The 21,888-nt window shown below is 39.2% G+C and overlaps 1 protein-coding gene across 1 annotated transcript in view; it reads left to right on the plus strand.

Moving 5' to 3' along the window:
- LOC129719631 (serine/arginine repetitive matrix protein 2-like) overlaps nucleotides 1-21,888 on the plus strand; it is a 172,358-nt gene that overhangs the window by 14,733 nt on the left and 135,737 nt on the right. The window contains exons 2-4 of the mRNA XM_055671025.1: nucleotides 1,042-1,116; nucleotides 1,846-6,131; nucleotides 6,251-6,290. Coding sequence (XP_055527000.1) covers nucleotides 1,042-1,116; nucleotides 1,846-6,131; nucleotides 6,251-6,290 — 4,401 coding nt within the window. The remainder of the gene's footprint in view (nucleotides 1-1,041; nucleotides 1,117-1,845; nucleotides 6,132-6,250; nucleotides 6,291-21,888) is intronic.

Genomic DNA, 21,888 nt, shown 5'->3' on the forward strand with positions numbered 1-21,888 from the left:
GGCGAAAAATCTCTGGGATCACGCCTTCTCACGCATCTCATGAGGAAGTAAAGCCGTTGGCGCCGGTCCGTTAATAAACGGGTCGTGAGTTAGGGTCCTGGGTGTGGAGTCGCCTCCCTGGGCGTTGGTGATTGGCCACAACAGTGGCGGAACTGTAACATGTATGTTTTGTCAACCTTCCAAAGAAGTTATTAGATGAAGACCCATGAACAGTATTCTTTCCGTTATGCAGAATCAGAAAAAGTTATGAGTCTTCTTTCTGTTGAAAAATTAAAAACGCCAAAAGTAAGGCCTTGTTCTATGAAACAATTTTTCTAAAGACATTGAGTACATAAAATCAGTTTTTCACAGTCAAATCTAGAACGATCACAATTTTTCGAGCTTAGACCACTGTGTACTGTGGGGTTTTCAAATAAATCTTTCCACCAATTGTTAATGTTTTGAAATATAAACCTTGAAATATGTAGAAACTATTTTGGAAGTTATTTCATGAAATTGTGGTTGAAAAACGTACTTTACAATAAGTATTTTGTCGTTTTTATATCACTTTTTTGTACTTTACGACCTTCAAAAGGGCATTACTCAAAAATGTACCGTACAATGATTTTGAAATTTTGACCAGAGATTCTGAACGTCATAACGAATCGAATGGTGTACTCAGATTCTTTGGTGCATTTTTTTTTCATAATAACGGTCTGTGGGAGCACCGTGTATGATTTTATGGACTACAAGGAATAGGAAGACAATCCTTACCCTGTATGCGCACAAATATCAACAAATATCAATTTTTATCTATGTTGTAAAGTGGGTTCCAAAATTTGTGAAACTGAATACGAATTGCAAAAAGCAACCAAAACTTAACATTTATAACAATTTGCTTTCTAACAATAACTTGGTTTCAGTTACAGCGTAAATGTGATGTAACTCTAGATTCCAACAAAATAACTGAGGTAGTTTCAAACAACCGCGCTATAATTTAACGAAGCAGATTTTTCTTTCTCAATCAGTTACTAACCTGTTACCAACTTGCCTTTCTTACAGTATCCTTGGACGTCAAGTTATAATCCAACAACTTCGTTCTATTCGTCATCTAGTTCCACCCACGGGAGCAGTAGAGTACGTGTCACTGGGTAGCTATTTTGTGTCGGTTGTGTTTCCTCGTGTACAATATACCATTCCAAAACTGTTGACCGTCTCTCTACGTGTAACATCCAACAATCCAGTCGATACACTTTCCATCTACTTCTGTGCGCCCTATTTTAGTATGGTTCCATTATATGTATTTTGATTGTATTCTTCCCACAAAAAAATTAACCTAAACCCCATTTTGCGGAAACATCTGTTGACCTAAAAATCGAAAAAACACTTGCAGCTAAGCTGCCAGGTCGTCCCGTTTGATTGACAGACCAGCCGTGTTTCGGCCTGTTACTTCGGTTCTGTTTCATACGGGTAGGATATTTTTGGCAGCACTTTAGTGGTTCATTTCGCCGCCACCACAAACACACCAACAGAGGCCAATAAACATTAGCAGTTATTCGAGAGATCGAATTTATATCGTGGCGTTTTAGGTTGGAAACAGGGATTCCAATGCGAACATCATCATTCAACGTTTTTTTACACTTACTTGCATGTGTCTGTCTCGGTTTATTGCACATTGTGTAAATTGAATTTAATTGTGACACAGGCACAATGCCGTTGAAAGATGCTGCCAAAAGTACCAACTATGCCAGCGCCAGCGATTAGCTGAACCTATGTCAATAATTAGGCTCTATCCCTTGTTCTTGCATACTCAGTTTAGTCGAAGCAGCGATTCTAATTGAATTTTTTTATCGTTTTAATTTGCAGTTCTCGTCCGAACCTTCGAGCTCACGGTTCAGTTCGTTGAGTGGAAGCAGCTTCCGGCCGTCGTACGCTTCCGGTACATACCGATCTCCACGCACTGCTTCTTCAAATGTGTCGACCTACATTAGTCGCTATTCCAGCCTTGCCGCGGACAAGGAAAAGGAAAAGGAACGGGAGAAGGCTAAAGAAGAAGAGAGACGTCGCGAGCGGGAACGGGAGCGGGAACAAAGAGAGAAGGAGCGCGAGAAAGAACGAGAACGCGAGAAGGACCGGCTCATTGAAACTTCCCGGAAGTTAGAGGCGGAGCTAGAGAAAGAGAAACCAAAGCCAATTAAGAAGTCCGCCCTCATTGCGGCCAAATATGGTGGGACGGCAGAAAGCGAAGAAACGACTAAGGCGGGAGCGAAAGCAGCCGTGTCTAAACCGAAAAAGGACAACGCTCCACCGGTTACGTACACTACCAGATATGGCAAAACAGGAGTGACTCGAGAAAAATCCCGAGAACCAAGTCCCGCGGCTAGATCGAATTCAATAACTCACCTAACCGCAAATCGTTCTAAAGCTCCTGATGCGAGTCCTGCCGGTGGAGTTGCTTCCAGCAAAATTCGTTCTAGAGATCCCAGTCCAGCGCTCGATAGTAAAAAGACAAGTGGATATGCAGCGGCCATTGCTAGTAAGCTCGAGAATGGAATTCAATCGTTGACGAGAGAATACAAGAGACAAGCATCGAACACGGCGGGAGGTTTCCTCCAGAACAGAGCCAGATCCCGAGACCCTAGTCCTACGGTTCGAACGAAAACTTCCAGAGAACCCAGTCCAGTAGAAACGAAAAAGATTACGAAATCATTCACGGCACGATCAAGAGATCCAAGCCCAGCAATGGTTGCTAAGCCTAATGCAGTTACCAGTAAAGTCGCTCCAACCGAAACGAAAAAGTTCTCCAGCAGTGTTGCTATTCGGACTGGTGTACGCTCTAGAGATCCCAGTCCAGCGGAGTCCAAAAAAATTCCATTGTTTACTTCCAGTAAACTGCGGTCTCGAGATCCAAGCCCAGTGAGTAGTAAAGCATCGACCTTTTCAGGAGGCTCTCTTAGAACTAGAGTACGAGATCCAAGCCCGGTAGGAGCAAAACCCGCACAAGTTTACACCAGATCACACACCGCATTGGATAAATCAACTGGAATGCAGTCTCTAACACTACCTGTAACGAGAGCTCGAGATCCTAGTCCATCATTTCTGAAGGCACGCAGCCGCGATCCAAGTCCTGCACTTAGCACATCCGGAACTAGGCGGTCTTCGCGTGAGCCAAGCCCAGCTGAGTCTATTCGTAAAAAGTACGGTCTCAACAGCAGCTCCTACCGACCTTACGGCCGTAGTAACAGTGCGTTGAATACCACTTCGTCTCGTCTGCCGGCAAATTCTAGTCCAGTTCCTGGTGGAGTTGCACTCTCCTATATGACAACAAACGAGGCGACAGCAGCTAGAATCAGCCGACCTTCGTCAAGAATTGCCAACACCCAATCACGGGAAGCCTCTCAATGCCCATCACCTCTGCTAATTCGAAGTCAAATTTTCTCCCCTGAACCGGTGCAGATCGTAGAAAATGGCAAAAAAGAGGGTGCAGAAGAAGATAGTTCATCGACAACGGACTCTACGTCTAGTGAGGAAGAATCCTCCGAAGAAACCGAAAGTAGTGTCGAACCTGAACCGAAAATATTCATTGAAATCACATTGGTAACACGGGGCACTTCTCCAACTCCACCAGGCTCTACGCCGTACATCCGGGCCAGGCGTGCTGAAATGTGTAAAACTGTTGAAAAAACAATCCAAAAGCAGCTGCTGAATGTACAAACAGCTGATAAAGCGGTCCAATCGGATCGGATGGATGACTCGACCAGATACCTTAGGTACAATCAACCAACAACGAGAAATTGGTCACCTTTTCTCGACTCGAAGTTTAGCTCTAGCGGCTCGTCTGGGTACACCAGATATTCAAGTGCATCCTCCCGATACAGCCGAGACAGTCAAAGTCAAAGTCGTGAAACCAGCGTGTGCTCCAATCGCAGTGATATCTCCACCGAAAAGAAAGATGAGAAACTCTCAGCACTGGCAGCGCGCGTGAAAGAAATGAGCCTTTCGAAATCATTTAGTCCCAAAGCTAACACTTCCGGTGCTAGTAGATCGTCAACTAGTACTCCTTCATTCAAGCAAAAGACGCCACCAAAACAAAAATCGCCAGAAAAACCCCCACCAGCTCCGACGAAAGATGGATCACCGACAAAAGTAGCCACGAACGCGACGAATTCCAGAATAAACAAAGACTTCCGCAAGTCTGCCCTGAATATGGGCCCAGCACCAGACAGACCAAGAAAAGGATCAAACGCTTCCAGCAAATCCAGCTCATCGACGTCGTCTGCATCAACGGCGACACCGACAGCGGAAACCATCACTCAAAACGGCACCAGCAGTCGAATACCTCAGAACACTCGATCCAGTGCAAGTCCCGCCCGCCGTTCCGATCGATCATCGTCATCCAGTTCGGAAGTAAGCACCTCCACTACCACTTCGACAACCTCAACGGAGTCCGGCGGAAAAACACGCCAATCGTCACGCGTTACATCATCCGCGGATCCAGTAACCGACACGTCAAATGCCAACAACGAATTGCTAATGCGTGCGATTCAATTGGCCACTAACTTTGTTAACAAGAACCCTATCGGGTGGAATGATACCAATAGTGTGACTAGCGCGGCCGAAAGTTTAGACCAGGGGTCAAAATCTGGCTGGGAAGCGGGAACGCATTACATGGAAAGCATAAAAGATGAAGATTCCTCCGAAGAGGAAGAGGAGGATAATGCCGAAGACGAACGCCGTAAGTCCGTGTTGTTACAGGCTAAATGGTGGGATAATGATACTGGAGTCGTTCAGCATGCGCCGGTTTCTGCACAAGATGTGTCACCACAAAGCAACACTTTGATGTATCGCATTCGACCCATCCAATCTGGCGAGAAAGCTTGGTGGATGAACGATGGCCAGGACAGAAAGGAGTCATCCGATGAGTCACCGGTTAGAACTAATGGTGGTGATGAGCGTTTAGAAACGGATGAAATCGTCCAAAACGGTGAAGACATCGATTCAAATACCACTGAATTTGGTTCACCTTTAAGGTCTATAAAGCTCTCTAAAATTAAATCAGGAGAGAAGGCCTGGTGGATGATGAGTAGCGATAATATAGCAGCGAAATCGAAAACATCATCAGGCAGTGTAAGTAAAGCTCCTTCCAAAGAGACCTCACCGGACAAGAAAAGCCCAGGGTTCACGCTGTACACTCTCGAGGCTGAAGATCAAGCATGGTGGGATGAAGCAATGGCTGATCTGGAGAAAAAAGAAAAATCCAGCACAGCCAGTAGTAGTAGCAAGGCTCCTTCGAAAGAGTCAACACCTGAGCCCAAAACTCAAGAGTTCATCATTTCTCGTGTCAAATCAGGTGAACGAGCATGGTGGATGTGCAGTACGGAAAAGATCAACGAAACTGCGAACAGTGACGGATCGGTTCGTGAGTGTAGTCCGGTAAAAGCGAGACCATTCAAAATAACCCGGATAGAATCGGGCGAAGCTCCCTGGTGGATGACAGAAACGGAAAATGTTACTGTTTCCAGATCCGGATCTAAGACGAATGTTGTCAGCAGATCAAACAGTTTCAATTCGAAACAATCCAGTCCGACCAAGTATAAGATAACTCGAGTAGAATCTGGTGAGCAAGCATGGTGGATGGATGGTGCGGAGGAAAAGAGTGTTAGTCCACAAAAGTTGTCCTCTTTCATTGAAAAACATGGCGAGGAGGAACACCACCAGTCTCAAATGGACAGTGAATTAGATGAGGAGATTAGAAATATAGGAAAGTTTGTTGCTGGTCTACCGCAATTCCCCAACGGTGAGTTCACCGTCGAGACGGTCATCGAAGCTCCCTTGGGCGATCGTGCTAGCCCGGAAGGGGTCGAAGACGCTAAAGATACCCTTCGATTGTCACCTTACGACAACATTCCTACGACCGGCAATGCATCTAGTTCTGATGCGAAAACATACCAACAAACTGAGCTGGACCGGAAAGCGGCGCAATCACCGGTGTTTATTTCACGTCACACCAACATCGATGATCTGCTGGGCGGATCATGCCACCCGCTCAGTCCGACGATTGATCGTTTGTTTGTAATGGACGGTTTGCAGGAAATCTCACCACAGGACGTGCGGGTGCACGACAGCACGGCGCAGTTCATCTATGGCAACAGGTACGTGCGAGTGCTTTGGCCGACGACGTCGAGTGCTTTTGCTATAAAAAGCACACCCGACAGCGTCGTCGGTTTGGTTATTCATACTCACCATACGTTGTTTGGCTGTTTCGTTGCAGGTTCAAAAGTGGTGACGATGAGCGACTGGGGAATGATTTGGTGAGTACAGCATACGAATTCTTCTTCATTCTTTGTATTGATTATTATAGTTATTATTTTGGTTGAATACAATCAGTATAAAATTTTTATAGGATGAACATTAATACAAAAAATAACGAAAAATATTGGGAAAAAATTAGATGCAAGAAATTTCAAACAACTCCGCACTCGTTTTTTTTGTGTTATTTCATAGATTTATTTCCAATTTAACTATTACTTCTAAATTATTCACTCAATTCAAAAAAAAAAAAAAAATCATCCAAAATTGAAAAAATAAATAAAATACCTAAATGTTCATTTGAAATGATTTTTTGCTGTCCAACAGTGGATTGTGTAAAAATAATCAGACATGTCTATGGTTGTTTCTGGAGAATTACGAATAACCTATGGGAAACGCGTATTTTATCAAAAAATCAAGCAGTCTGAGCCTAAACAAATGCATTTTTATAGTTGGTCACCATGAGCTTTTTAATTGCAAATGACTAGTTAAAGCATTTAAAATCATTGGAATACAAATCTTATACATAATAGTGAAATTGAAAGAAAAATCTTTGAAAATCAATTTTTAAGAAAAAAAAATTATCGGATATTTCTCCATCCAAAATTTTTTGCCAAAAAATTTACTGTGACCTCAACTGCCCATAATCGCATATTTGTAACATTTGCAAAATTAGTTGTTCGAGCAAATCGCACTTTTATATTTTGACCTAAAATGCATTGTTACTAATATATTCTCGCAAATAGACACTTTAACTTAACTCAGTATCATGAGGAAAGCACTACTTTACACTATGTATACATTGAATATTACTAGGGACAGTGGTAAATCGCGATTTCGCGGAAGCCGCGAATTCCGCGAAATCCTGCGTCGGCCCGAAATTTACAAAAACCCGCGAAATGCCGCAAAAGTAATGAAAAATAGCAGCGTTCTATGTCAATCTTGAAACATTTTTCGAAACCTGCGAATTTTCTTAAAAACCAGCGACACGGACAAAGCTGAAGAATACTGGGCACCTCGAGGGCAACTTTTCCTACGCAACCAATAAAATGAAACAGTACTTCTGCTCTCTTACAACGCGATTTTGTCAACCTGGAACTGTCTTCGGTTGCTAGATCCTCTTCGTGCAAATATTTTGGCGATTGATAGAATTCCAGAGTGTTCGAAGTTGCTAAATGATCTAAGCACCTACTAGTAAGCAATTTGAAAATAGCTGACAGTGAGATCGGTACGGTATTATAATTTTTGTAGGTATTCGGATCGCGGACGTTTTCCTGAGGTTTTTCCGGTTGGCAAAAAATATTTATCAATTCCTGGAAACTCGGAAAATACGAAACGCAGCGTGAGCCACAACTACGTGCCTATCGACACCAAAATATAACTGAACACAATTTGACGCAGTATGTACTTAAAGTCAGTGATGCAAAGAAATTATGAATCGTACGGTTAAATTACCGTATGTTAAATTAAATAAAAAAGTTGTTTCTTATTGTTACGAAAAAAAATAGTAAAAAATAGTGTAAAAATAGTTGCCGCGAAATTACCGCGAATTTTGAATATTTTTTATTTTGCCACCCGCGAAATTTCAACTTTTTTGCCGCGAATTACCACTGTCTCTAAATATTACTTTTGAAGTCAAATTGGTTGAAATTTTTGCAATAATACATTTATGCCGTCACTTTCAAGCTACTTTTGGAATATATCACAGGGAAAATGAAGTTTTTCATGTATTCCACAAGCATGAGCTCAACACCAGAAACTGATCACCGGTGGTTGGTTACCAGACCAGAATAACTTCCGAGTTCCAAAGGATGCAGATGTTGATTTGGATGGAAACTTTTTTGACAAAAAAGTTGAAAAAGTTAAGTAGTGTGACAATTATGCGGTTATTTACGCTATGTGACAAAACAACTTGGTATTTTTTGGGACTTTTTTCACACAAACATAAGCATATTTTTCCAGATGTAAAAAGTACATACTATTCTAAGCATTTCCCAATAAAAAGCACGAGATCCATAAAATGTCGAATGTTACAATTATGCGATTACAGAAATGAAAATTTAACAAATAACACTGTGCTACAAATGAAAAAAAAAATGCAAGAACTTCTAAAGTGACCTAGTGTAGGTTGTAGGTGTTGTAGAGTGTAACATTCGCTCATACTAAAATTTTCCAAACACCCCCAAAATCTAAATTTATGGTCAAAATACGGTTTTGGATTGCGTGTAGTTTTGAGCATTTCAAACTAAGCTTAACGCTTAAATACAATCATTTAGAAAGCTGCGATCTTCGGCAAAGTTGTTAAGGCGGGTCACCTTAACCGTTATGTGCTCGACTGGGTACCTTTTTAGGTTTTATGAGACGAAATTCCATACTTCACTGTAATCAAAAGTGATAAGTCTCTGTGACATCTCCAGCTCCATAAAAGGTAACAAGCGGGGGTCAATGGGGAAGAGGGAACTACATTTTTACCCCTTGCATGCCCGGTGGGGTGCCCGGGTACACCCGAATTGAAATTCTTGTAACTTTGGCAACTCTCCTCCGATTTCGATAATTTTAGCACCAAAACATTCAGTAGCTTCTCTACGTTGAAACCTGTGGGTTGTTGCCGGAAATCCAGTTTTTTGGGGATATGTTTCGAAATTGAAGAATTTTATGAATATTCGAAAAAAATCTTACAATTATTGGTTCGAAGTTTATAAAATTACTTCCACAGGCCATTTGTGGGGTCTTGGGTGTTATGATGACATGCCCTTAAAATAGTCCTTCCGGAACATTTTACACCGGGGCTTCTAGTGGCCATATAAACAATTAAATACAATTAAAACAATTAAATCGTCGCGTACCATCCAATATGAGTATTCAATATGGGATCGGAAAACGACTCCCGACGCTATTTTGAATTTTAAAATGGCGACTTCCGGTATCTGAAGCAGAGCTGCGATTAATCCAAGCAACATGCTGACTATGACGTGAGAGAAAATATCATCGCACTCGTTTCTTTCTCTCATGAATAGCCAGCAACCATCACAGTAAGCGTGGAGATCCGACAAGTGATTTAATATCTTGTCTCTTTTGTAGCCATTCTCTGGTTCTCATTGTCGACCGTCGTGAATATACAGAGTTCACTCGGAAATATCACTGCAATGCAAATCGAGGTGATTTTTGGAACATCAGAAATCGTTTCAGTAGCGTTATTATGTCAATGCCAGCTAGAAGTTTGTTGCTATCAGAATTTTTTAAATTTGATCTGCTTTGCGGTCCGTGACGATCCCAACTCAAGATATGGCCACCAATGAACTAGGTTTAGAATTTCAAACCAGTGGTTATAGGAGTCGCTTGATGGGCTGGCACAACAACCCCGAGTATTCGGAACACAACCGGAACAGGTCCGCATTTTTACATTTTTCAATGAGAGGCATGGTAGGATTTTAAGCACTTCTAAGCACTGCTTTGATCATCGTTACCATGTTACTGAAACATATTCCGGCCATATATCCGAAACCAGTCGATTAACTCAGTCGGATGGCCGCATCCTCTTCGTTAAAACAAAATATGAATGAAAACTAGAAGGAAAGCAAAACCGTTCCGAACCGAAATTGAACAGTTTCAAAGTTGAACCGTGCCAAAATTTAAGTTTTCTGTTTTGCCACCCGCGATTCATTTTTTGCCACGAACTAACACTGTCTTTAGTTTAACCTACAACAAGCACAATATTCAAGAATCAAATTAATAAACTCATGCCGTCAAAACACAAATAAAAATGCAATATTATTTTTCAGATATGGGACCATTTGAAAAATCTTAATAGAATTCTTTTTATTACACTTGGTGTTATGAAGAAGCATATTCTCTACTGAGAATAAAAATGAATGATCATACAGATTCAAAAGGTACCAAACTGAAATACGCTCAGTTACAAAACGAAGTAATAGTTGTTTATTGACAATGCTCTTAGTCGGCGTGCAGCCAAACCGAACCAAGCGTCGAAAAACATTTATCGCCGCAATTGGTGTGTACAAGGTGTTACAGAGAATTTTTGTTATAATACAGTTATCAAATGCTCAAACGATTTCGTTACTTCATAATAGATAGATTATTACTTCTCAACTGGGTGTCAATAACTCAATCTGTGAAAACGGCGCTTAGTTCGGTCTGATCGCATGCCGACCATATATCAATATCATACATATCAATTGAAGAAAAATCATTGATTTTATGTTTGCTATCCTCATAACATCATGCTGTCAGAATGAACTTGATATTTCTGCTGGTTCAATCTCAGTACAGCCATACCCGAATGATCGAGAAAGATAGCAAGAAAAAAATGAGAGTGAGAGTTGACGCTAAGAGAATCATTGTTACATCGCAAACTCTTTTGTAATGAACCATGCATCGTAGTTGGCTGATTCTGGTGTTGCATCATTTTGGCGTGATGTCAGTAGTATGATATTGACTTTCCGCAGCTCTGATCTGAAGAGAATTAAATTGGTCTATTACCATACAATATGAGTATTTCCGGAATCGGGATGGTACCCAGAGACCGGAAATCAACTTTATTTATTTATTTATTTCATCAAGCAAATGCAGACTACATACAATATTTCATTACAGTTGTTACTTATAGTGTTTTACAATGTTCTTCTTACGTGCTAAGTATTATTTCTAGTGTATTTCAGACAGTTTTTAATTTGTTCTTTCGACATTGTTATGTCAATGGTTTCACAATGTAGATTATACTGACGCATCATTCAATTTATGGGACCATTTTTTGCATAATTAGCTCTGAACTATTTTGACAAAAGGTTTCTTGTTCTAAGATGCCGTGAAGGTGTATAAAAGCTGAGTTATGATAGTAATGCAGATGAGTCTATACGATTTGAAATAATGTCATTGATGAAGAATAGTATTGCAAATTCACGGCGTTGTTTAAGTGTTTGCAGATTAATGAGCTTGCAACGTGCTTCATACGATGGCAAAGGAAATGCAGTCCAATTCAAGTTGCGAAGCGCGTATATAAGGAATGGTTTTTGGACTGATTCTACACGTTCTTCGTGTGTGGCAGCATAAGGATTCCATATGAGATTACAATATTCTACAATTGGTCTAACATATGTAATATGCAATAGTTTGATAGTGTACGGGTCTGGAAAATTGTGGCTGAACCGCTTAATAAAGCCCAGCATACTATTTGCTTTACTTATGATGGAGTTATAGTGTTTTTTAAAGGTTAGCTTGGTGTGTAGGATTACTTCTAAGTCCTCAACAATCTTACATTTTTGAACAGTTTGATTTCCTAGAGATGTTACAATAAATAATATTTCAATTTTTCGACTAAATGTTATTGCGTTACATTTCTTGACATTGAGTTGGAGCTGGCTTTGATTGCACCAAGTGTAGAAAAAGTTGGCTTCTTTCTGGAATTCTTCTGCATCGCTAGAGTTGTTGATTTCCATGAAAAGTTTCATGTCGTCTGCGTAGATTAATATGCTTATTTATTTTAGTATGAGGGAAATGTCATTTACATACAATATGAAAAGAAGTGGACCCAAATGCGAACCCTAGGGCACCTCAGAGGTGTTTGAAATGGAGTTTGAAGTTTGTTTTGCAAGCGCACTATTTTTTGCGATTTATTAGATATGACTGGAGCCAACTCAGAAGCTGAGTTGCCAATCCAGTTTTTTGCAGTTTGAAGAGTAATAATGGTATGTCGATTCGAGGTCGTCAATCGACCTTTAAAGAAGCCATGCTGTTTACTAGTGATATGATTTTTTACTTGCTGAAAAAAATTTCCATTTACAAGTGCTTCAAAAAGTTTTGGAATGCAAGATGCGCCTGATTTCGAAATAGGCAGTAAATATGAACGTTTACAAGTTTCGGGTAATTTCCCACTTTTCAGAGATAAATTGAAAAGACGTTCTGATGGAACTTCGAGTTCTTTTGAAAGATTCTTCAAGAACATGGGAGCAATTCCGTCAAGTCCAAGCCCTTTGATGCGTCTAAGCTTTTATGTGCGTTCAAGATTCCGTGTTGAGAAAGTTGATTGACAGATACATGATTGGAGATTTCGGGGATGAACGCAAAGAAGTCACGATCGCGATCTTCTTCGGAGAATGTAGTGTAAACTTCCTGAAAGAAATTTGCAAAAAGATTACAAATTTCAGATGAGTTCTCGCCTACATTTCCGATTATATTCTTCCTGTGCGGCATTAATGGCGAGGTTGAGTTGGATACATATGACTAGGTTCTAGACGTCTAGACGCCAATTAGAAATTCGAGACGAGGACTTCCGGTATCCGGAAACAGCTAAAATTGGCCAAAAACCTTCTAATATGAAAAGTTTCGAAATCAAAATGATGTCCAGAAACCTGAACTGACCACAAAGGCCATTTTTATATCCAAAATGAAACTTCTAGTTCATGGATGAGAACCAAAATTTACCGAATACCATCGAATATGAGTATTTCCGGAAACGCGAAACGCCCGGAGAACGATACTCGACCTCAGACGCTATTTTGAAATTCAGGATGGTGACTTCCGGTTTGCGAAAAACAGCCAAAATTGACCACGTACCACCCGATATGCGTAGTTTCGGAAACGGGATGATATCCAGAGACCTAAAATGACCACAGAAGTCATTTTCAATTTAAATATGGCAACTTGCGCTTTCTTCAAGCGAACCAAATTGAATATATACAATCGAAAATGGTTATTTCCGGAATCGGAATGGCGTCCAGAGACCGGAAATCAACTCCAGAACCTATTTTGACATTCAAGGTAGTGACTCGGTTTACGAAAACAGTAAAAATTGACCAAATGGCACAAAATATGAATACTTTAGAAATTTGAAATGGCGTCTGGAGTTAAGTTCCGGTCTTTGGGCGTCATCCCTATTCCGAAGATACTAATATTCGATGGTATTCGGCAAATTTTGGTTCTCATTCAGAAACCGGAAGTCGCCATTTTGGAATTAAAAAGGCTGTCATCATTTTCAGGTTTTGATTTCGAAACTACTCATATGAGAAAATGGCGTCTGTAGTTGATTTGCGGTCTCTGGGTATTATCCCGATCCCGGAAATTATAGGTATTTTATTTAGATGGTATTCGGTCAATTTCGGTTCTTTTCCAGAAACTTAAGTTTGTGGATAGTAACGTCGTTCAGTAATGCCCACCCTTCCTCCCTAGGAAGTACGCGGGATAAGTTAAGGTCAAACTCCGCACGAAACCGTCCACCAACCAAAAGTTGAAGTGAAAATATGAAGAATTGTGTTCCAACTTGTGCCACGTAGCGGCCGAACTCTGCACTGAACTATCAACCAATCAGAACCTTCTGGGCAACTTTCTTGCAGTCCGCAGTTCTTGGGAACACGAGATTACTAAAGGAACAAACACGAAGAATTGCATGTTCACTTGCCCCACGAAGCAGTAGAAATCAATACCAAACTAAGGCGAGGTCGGAATCGAGAGATAAGTTAATATTAAAACACGATTAATTTCGTGCACATCAGCGTATTGGTCGAGTTTCGCGCTGACCTGTACACCATTCAGAAGCCTTTGACCTGCTTAATTAGTTTGCCAAGGACACTTTCTAGGTCGTCAGAGGGTTCTGAATTCTCTTTCATACAAAAAGTAGTGAAATGATTGAAAGTTATATAAAAATGTCAGGTTAATCAATCATTAATCCAAGTTCCTAGTCAAATCGAAATCGAAATTGAATTCAAATTCCGGTCGTATGATGATCAATAATTTTTTGTCATTTCTGCGTTTCTTTTCAATAATTAAGAAATGAATTTGCAAAGAAATATCATTTTCGTCAGGGTGGTTCACTGAAGGAAGTGGTCATCCAAGTAGTTCTATTTAATGTAAAATGTAGTTTACAAATGTTTATCGTGATTCTGGTGAAAATTAACATATAATATACTACTCATCAGACTAACTCAATTTCTATTAACATAAATCAGAATGTAGGGTAGAACTGCCTTGGATGGACTACTTTCTTCAGTGGACTACCTTGAAGAAAAACTGTTTATTCTCTTAATATAAACTGGAATCTTCAAATGTATTTTGGAGATTAGCGGAATAAAATACTCCTCGATGGAAATTTTCTGAAATCCTTCGAGTTGTTGAAAAAAATTAAGGAAATACAGTCATGGAGAAAATAATAAATACACTTGCAGTGTTGGATAATTTTTCGTATTTGCGCACTGATTTTAATTGTTGTATGATGTTATGTTACGTCATCATGATCCGCAGACACTCTTTCTAAAAGAGGCACGGAGAAATGACTGGAGGAATTTCTTTGTCGGTGATTCCGAAAATTTTTTGCGTGAATTAGTGTTTCTAAAGTGGCGACAAAAATAAATACACTATTGAAATATATATACAAAACAATCCAAATTAGCTTTATTTCTCTACATATCGTTGGCAAAGTGACCTTTAACGTTACAAAGCTCACATTCAAAATTTTGTGGCTTGTCCTTTGTTTTGTAAAGCCATACTCAATCTTCCGGGTAAGTTTACCTCCAGGTTTTCACGAGTAGAAGCTGAACTAGCATTTCACGCTGCCTGCCCGACGTTCCATAAGTCTGTTTTATTCTTTGGATGGTGCTTTGCAACCTAGACTTTCCCAATCTTCCATAGGATTTCTAAACGATTCAAATTAAAAGTCTGCGCTGGTCAAACTAATAACCTCCAAAATCTGAAGTTATGGTCAAAATACGATTTTTTGGACCTCAGGGCATACATTTTTTTAACTCAGTCATTTCTCAACCGATTTTCAATATTTAGGCAGTTTTAGAAAGAAGAAAAACAGAGCTTTCAAAACATTTACAGGTTTTACTAATATCACTAAAACATGTTGAGTTATTTGAGTTGTTTCCTAAAAATGTTTCTTCCGTTTTTTGTATCAAATAGTGCTATTTGAAAGGAACATCTTCTTCGCCACCTTTTTCCTCAAAGAAGTCAATGATACTTACCCCCTTAAAAATGCATCTACAAGTAACGCTTTGCAAACTTTTCGTTTTAGTGGTTATAGGTATGTTCATCACGAAATATCAGGCAACGCAGAACTGTAATCAAGTTATCAAGTGTACTACCATCAACATCATAACTTGCTAAATTCTGTTCTTTTTTTGAAAAATTTATTCATGTGAAATTTAGTACTGCAGACAAACAGGGTTTGCGTTTATCAACGAAGGAAATTTGTCCAAGAGACAATTGACAATTGAAGAAATAACTGTGAAAACTCGAATGAGGCGTTGGGATATTCAAAGAAACGTTACAATACTTTTTCAACTGCTCAAAAATGCGAACCTAAATCCAGCGGAGTCCGATTTTTTCTCAGCGTAATGTTGACGACTTTTATAAATAGCAATTCTAAACCGTTGAATACAATTTTGCTAAGCCATCATTTTCACAAATCCTAAATCACTCGACAGAGTGATTAACCATTTCTCATATGTCGCTACTGCATAAGATTTTTTGTTTCTAGATTTATTAGGGGCATGGCATCATTGCGATCAGACAACTCTTGCCTTACTTGAGTAGCAAGTAACTGATATTTATGTGTTGTATATTCACTTTGAAAAATTACTGTTCACAATAACCAGACGGCAAGATCATTCCATACAAGAGCGAGAGACGAGTTCCAAAATTATTTCAAAACATAAGCCCCGGTCGAGCGAACGGTTTTTTGTTCGCCTCAGTTCATAAATTCGCACGCTCACGCAACTCGCAAATTAACCCGGGGTGGTCTGCGCCAAAGCACACACATCGCATGTCATGGCACGCGATACTAATTAGAATGAATATGTGTTTAATGAAAAATTATTCGCCTCACCCAGAACCGGCCGGCCATGAAATACGGACGCATTTGAAAGTGTGCGAAAGTGCGTCCACAAGCGTGACAGTGCTTTAGGTCAGTCGGTATTCCGGGCATGGTGCTTCAGTGGACCACATGTTCTGACGCCAGTCTCCAGTCGGAACGGGGGCCTATTCGTATGATAAAAGCATTCACAGTTAAAGACGCAGGAGTTCGTAGCAACTAAGACATGTGATTACTAAGATTAGATTTTAGTGTTATTTTCCTGTAACCGGGCGTTGCACTGCAAACGCAGGTGGGTTACTACCCGTTGTTGGTAGCTAAACATCCGTTCAGTTGGCAGCGAAAAGGCTATTTGCGGAAGGATAAACAAAACGGGAAAATGCGTTATTTTTGCTTAAAACAAAAATCCATTAGACATAACGCTCGATCTGCCTGATGCATCTAGATTTATTATTATTCAACTGAATGCAATTCGGACAAGTAAGATAGAATAGATTGAGTAAATTGAGGGGAATAGATCTTGGTTTTTCTTTTCAATTACCGAAAATTTTGACTATTTCCTCGAAAGTGATAAAAGGTAAACATTCGATTCGCACCGTAATCCAAACAACCAACGGCGTGAGGTCATACTTTCCGTCTTACTTGCACTGAATTTATGTTAAACATGTTTATATTTGAACCGTTGAGTAAACTGTTTGTTCGTCCACCGCTGAAAAAAAAAGTTGCTCGACACGACTAGACTAGACGTTGGGGCCTCACAACCTCAACTTCCATCGCACATGTTGTCCTCTCGCCACAAGTACCTTCAGTATTTTACTCTCAAATATACGCAGGTGAGTTAACAAGTTGGCAGCGAGTCAATCGCACCGTCACCGATCCCGGACTTTATCCCACCGTCGCATCGCAGTACAGCTGCCGGTAAATAACTTTTATGTGCGCCGTAGGGATCTAATGGACCGTGAATGAATTACCGACTTTCACAGCTGGTGCACCTTCTACACACAAAACTCAAACAAGATTTAGCTGTTAGTCAAGATGAATCATCCCGAAGAGTTGCAGCTGATACGTTTATGTAGTATGTGTGTGTGTGTGTATGTGTGTGTGTGTGTGTGTGTGTGTGTGTGTGTGTGTGTGTGCGTGTGTACTATCATCACACTAGTGGTACTTCCTCCACGTTGAGCTAAATTTAGTTCCGTTCTTTATAGTAGCCAGCTTGGAGCAAACGATTCACACGTGTTAAAATTTGGTTAGATCATGCTGCTTAACTGCTTCTTTTGGTTCTTGATATTTTCAACGCATTTCACACTAAGTAAACAAGAATGTGAACTTGAAATTGTTGCTTTGTCTTAATGAGTTAAATCTGAATGATAAATTGGGTATTTAGTGAGTAGTATAGTCTAGAGTATTCTCTACCCCCAGTAGCAATTTCAACACGAGTAAATTCGGTGATTTGCTTCGGAATTCGGAAAAAAACTCTGTTTAATTGTTCATGATAACTGAATTATCTTGAAACGTCTATATGCTTGACAAAGCTATTTAAAACATTATTGTCTGAAAATTGAATATAAAAATAATTAGGTACATAGGAATCATAGTATTTCATTGAGCCCAAATTTTATCACATCGATCATTTACGCGAAAACAGCAGACAAACAGTGCAGTGAAATCTGTCGCATTGATGCGTATCGCAGGAAGCGCGAAATATTCAGCGCTTTCTAATAGCGATCGCAGCGAGTTGCAGCAGTAACCCTGTTTCATGTTGCATTTGTCAGCTTTGCGGAATTACGTGTGAGAGTAGAGTGTCCGCAAACGATGCGGCGGCCTTCAAAATATAAGAGAAAATAATCGAACAATGTTTTCGCCTGCGGAGTTCTGGAAACGATGGAGTCACCCTACGAAAATCGATCACAGCCGTGATTGTTACCGGCCCGTGGACATCGTGTGGATGACATGCAGTCTTTCACCACCGCTATCGGGGGAAGAGCGATCTTCCGCTTGCGATCATCCTGCAAGCGATGTGCAACGCTGAGCAATATTTACCGGGGGCAGAAACCCGCTTACCGGGAGCTGTGAAGGCGGCAGATTTTACTTTCAACTCAGTATCGGAGGCATTGGTATTTGAGGACCGTTTTTTTCGCTTTGTACCGACCCGTGCCCGTGCGTGTGATGGAAGCTAAATGCTTATCATCTCGGGTGGTTTTGCCACTGCGGACGGAAATAAATCGCTGTTGACGGTGAATGTGATAATGGAGATGAGATGTTGTTTCAACAGCGCAAAAATTGTGCCACCGAAAGTTTTTTCGATACGCCAGACGACGAGCTTGAAAGCAACACCCGTCACCAGTGTGAGAGCTTGGATTGTTGCTGTTTTGGTTATTAATGTCAACTACCTCTTGTTACTATTTTGATTACCGAGGGCGGGGTGTAAGGTCAAGAGAAAAGCTATTATAAAGTTGTTGTTACCAGCGAGTTTGGTCTAATCTATCGGATCATTGTTACCGTTGTTGTTTCGTATTGTACCAAGAACAGAAAAAATATTGCATTTTTAGTCATAGCTTTCAGTATGGTGTTGAATAAGAAAAATCTTTCTTTCAAATTTATTATTCAATTTGTGTTCTGTGAAGAAATGTCTCAACAAAATTAGTCTACAAAAATCTATGCGAATAGAATATAGAATATATAGAATATTTAAATAAATGAGGCTTATATTCTAAACAAGTGAAAATAAAAAAAATGGGTTCAATGATGGCAATTTCGGTCACGGGTTTCTTTAAAACACGTTTTATAATGTCAAAGCCGACGTTTCAAGGATATATTTCCTCATCCTCAGGGCAACTACGATTAACAGTTTACAATTTACATAAATTATTCACACGAATTAAGTTATTACATACACAACTTACAAACAAAACAAACAAGTTCTCGTCAAAATATGGTGCATTGGTGTAAAATTGCTTTAGGTTAACTGCACTACACTATGGATATAAAATATACGAAATATTAATTGGTTTGTGACTTTTCAAAATTTTAAAAAACGCAAACGGATGAGCTACACTTACACAGTATCTTCCAACACACATCACACACGATTAAAGCCGTCGGGAAATGTTGCGTCAAAAGGGAGAGAAATAATGTTGCAAGACAGAGATAGAGAGTGCTAGAGACTGTAGTAGTCTTTATTGGTCAAGTCTTTATTGGTCCAACACCGCTTAACATGAAAAAAAAAAACACATAAACTGGAATCTATACGTAGAAATGCAAGGTTTTGGTTAAAGTGTTTTCAAAAATATTTTAACTTTGCCAACCGTTTTGGCATCTTGCTGCTGTTTGTTTTAGATGTTTTATTGTGGCTCAAGGAATTCAGAATAATACTTTTATTCATTATTCAACTTTCCTAAAACTTTTGTAAAGTATCATTGAAACGCATTTATCGTTACTTGATAAAAATGATCACGACTACTCCTATTTCTCATTAGAACTGAAATAAATTTTCGAAGTTTGTCATAATCTTAAGTGTTAAGCAGACCACAAAAGTGCAAGATTCAATGTGGGATTGGAATTTAAATTTGTGTTTGTATTTGGGTTTGGACTGGGACTGAGATTGCGATTAGGATTGGGTTTTGGATTGGTTTTGGAATTTGGATTGGGATTGGTATTGTGATTGGAATCAGGATCAAGATAGGAGTTTGCATTGGGATTATTACTGCCTTTGGGATTGAGATCGGGATTGGAATTGGTATTGGGACTAGGATTTAGATCAGAGTTATGCAAAAAATTGAGAATGTATTTGGAATTGAGATTGGGCTTGCAGTTGGGATTTGGATTGTGATTGGCATTATGATTGGCTTTAGGATTTAGATTGGTATTGTTATTGTCATTAGGATTGGATTTAAGATTAGGTTAAAAGTTTGCTTTGGAATTATTATTGCGTTTAGGATTCAGATCGGGATTGGAATTGTAATTGGGATTAGGTTCGAGATAAGAATTGAGCGAACGGTTGAGAATGTATTTGGAATTGAGATTGGGATTGCAGTTGAGATTTGGATTGTGATTGGGTCAGCAATTTGGACTTGGATTGAGATTGGCATTGTGATTGGAATTAGGAATAGGATGAGAGTTTGCATTAGGATTACTATTGAGATTGAAATTAGAATTGGGATTAGGATTGTGATTGACATAAGAATTGAGCATAGAATTGATAATGCATTTGTAATTCAGATTGGGATTAAGATTAGGAGTTTTTTGTTATTGGAATTGAAGTTGACATTGAAGGAATTGAAAATCGATTGCGATTCAGATTGGGATTGAAATGAAAAATTAAATTGGAGTTGGGATAGCAATTAGGATTGGAATTGAGATTATGATTGTGGTTAAAATTAGAGTTGTGATTGGGACTTATATTAAGATTGGGATTGGCATTGAAATTGGGATGAAGATTGGGCTTTGAGTTGGTATTGGAATAAATAGTTTTAACTCCTGAATAATTTTAGAGAATGTAGTTGAGATTGGGACTGGAAGTGAAATTTGAATTATAATTAGGATTGGGATAGAAATTAAGATTGGAATTGAGTTTGCGATTATGATTGTGATTGGGATTGAGGTTGTGATGGGGGTTGAGACTGAAATTTGGAGTGTGATTGGAATTGAGATTAGGATTAAGTATGAGATTTTGACAGGTTTTGGTATTGGTATCTGGCTTGGAAGTGAAATTGGAATCGGGATTTAGATGAGGATTGAGTTTGGAATTGGGAATAGAATTTTAATTAGAATTTGAATTAGAAGAGTGTTTAGGGTTGGAATTAAAATTGTTTTCTGATTTGTTTCTTTAGTTATTGGAACAAAACCAAATTTTTACAGTAGTACAATAGAGGTTTTCAAATTTTCGCTTCGTCGTAGCCCAAAAGATTTCGATTGCACGGAGTTCGGTGGGACCATGTCTTTCAGCACAATTGTAAAATTCGTGTAAAGTTGTTGGGCATGCGCTTTGATAGCCCTTTGCTGGCTTTAATTCCGATTTAAAAAACTCTGCACCTTGCACCTTCAATTTGGATTGATTCTTGGCCCTCTGGACGAAATTATGCAAAATATAAAGTTTTTTCCTCTCGTCAAAATGTTCGGATGCACGCCGACTTTTGGTTTTTGCGCGTTAGGTATCACCGATTTTCGTCCAGCCCCAGACTTGAACAAACTAACGAATATTAAATAATTATGAATAATGTTTAGAATAATCTTGCTGAAATCTTTGACATCTTGCTGACAACTGCACTGCCGATTCAAGAAACCTGTTTTTTTATTAATTAATTAGTAACTATATATATATTTTCAAATCTTTTATATATTATATATTTTCAAAACTTTTCAGAATTACCTTTCTCTAAAAGTTTTTTGTTCATGTATCAACAAATAGTACACTTTTTATCACAATAATACAAAAATAAATTTACTATTAAAAAAAAAATGAAAAATAGAAAGCTTTCTTCAAGTTATTATGTATAACTATGTGTGTTTCTAGTTTTCAAGAGAAGATTAATGCAAAATAGCAAACTATAGTGGCCGTACCTTCGAAAACAATCTTGTGAAATTCCTGTCCTTCTGCATTAGGAATACAAGTTCCAAAACCGAAATATAGGATATATACCAATTTGGAAGCAGCCTTCGATAACCAAGCTTACCAGAAGAATAATTTGAAAAAACTTAGCTGCACTCAAAGGTATTGTAAGTAGTTGGAATCGTACTTAGTTTGCAGACAACTTTATTGGGAATTCGAAATTATAACT

Source organism: Wyeomyia smithii, chromosome 2 (genome assembly GCF_029784165.1).
Source record: "Wyeomyia smithii strain HCP4-BCI-WySm-NY-G18 chromosome 2, ASM2978416v1, whole genome shotgun sequence".
NCBI classification, from domain to species: Eukaryota; Metazoa; Arthropoda; class Insecta; order Diptera; family Culicidae; genus Wyeomyia; species Wyeomyia smithii.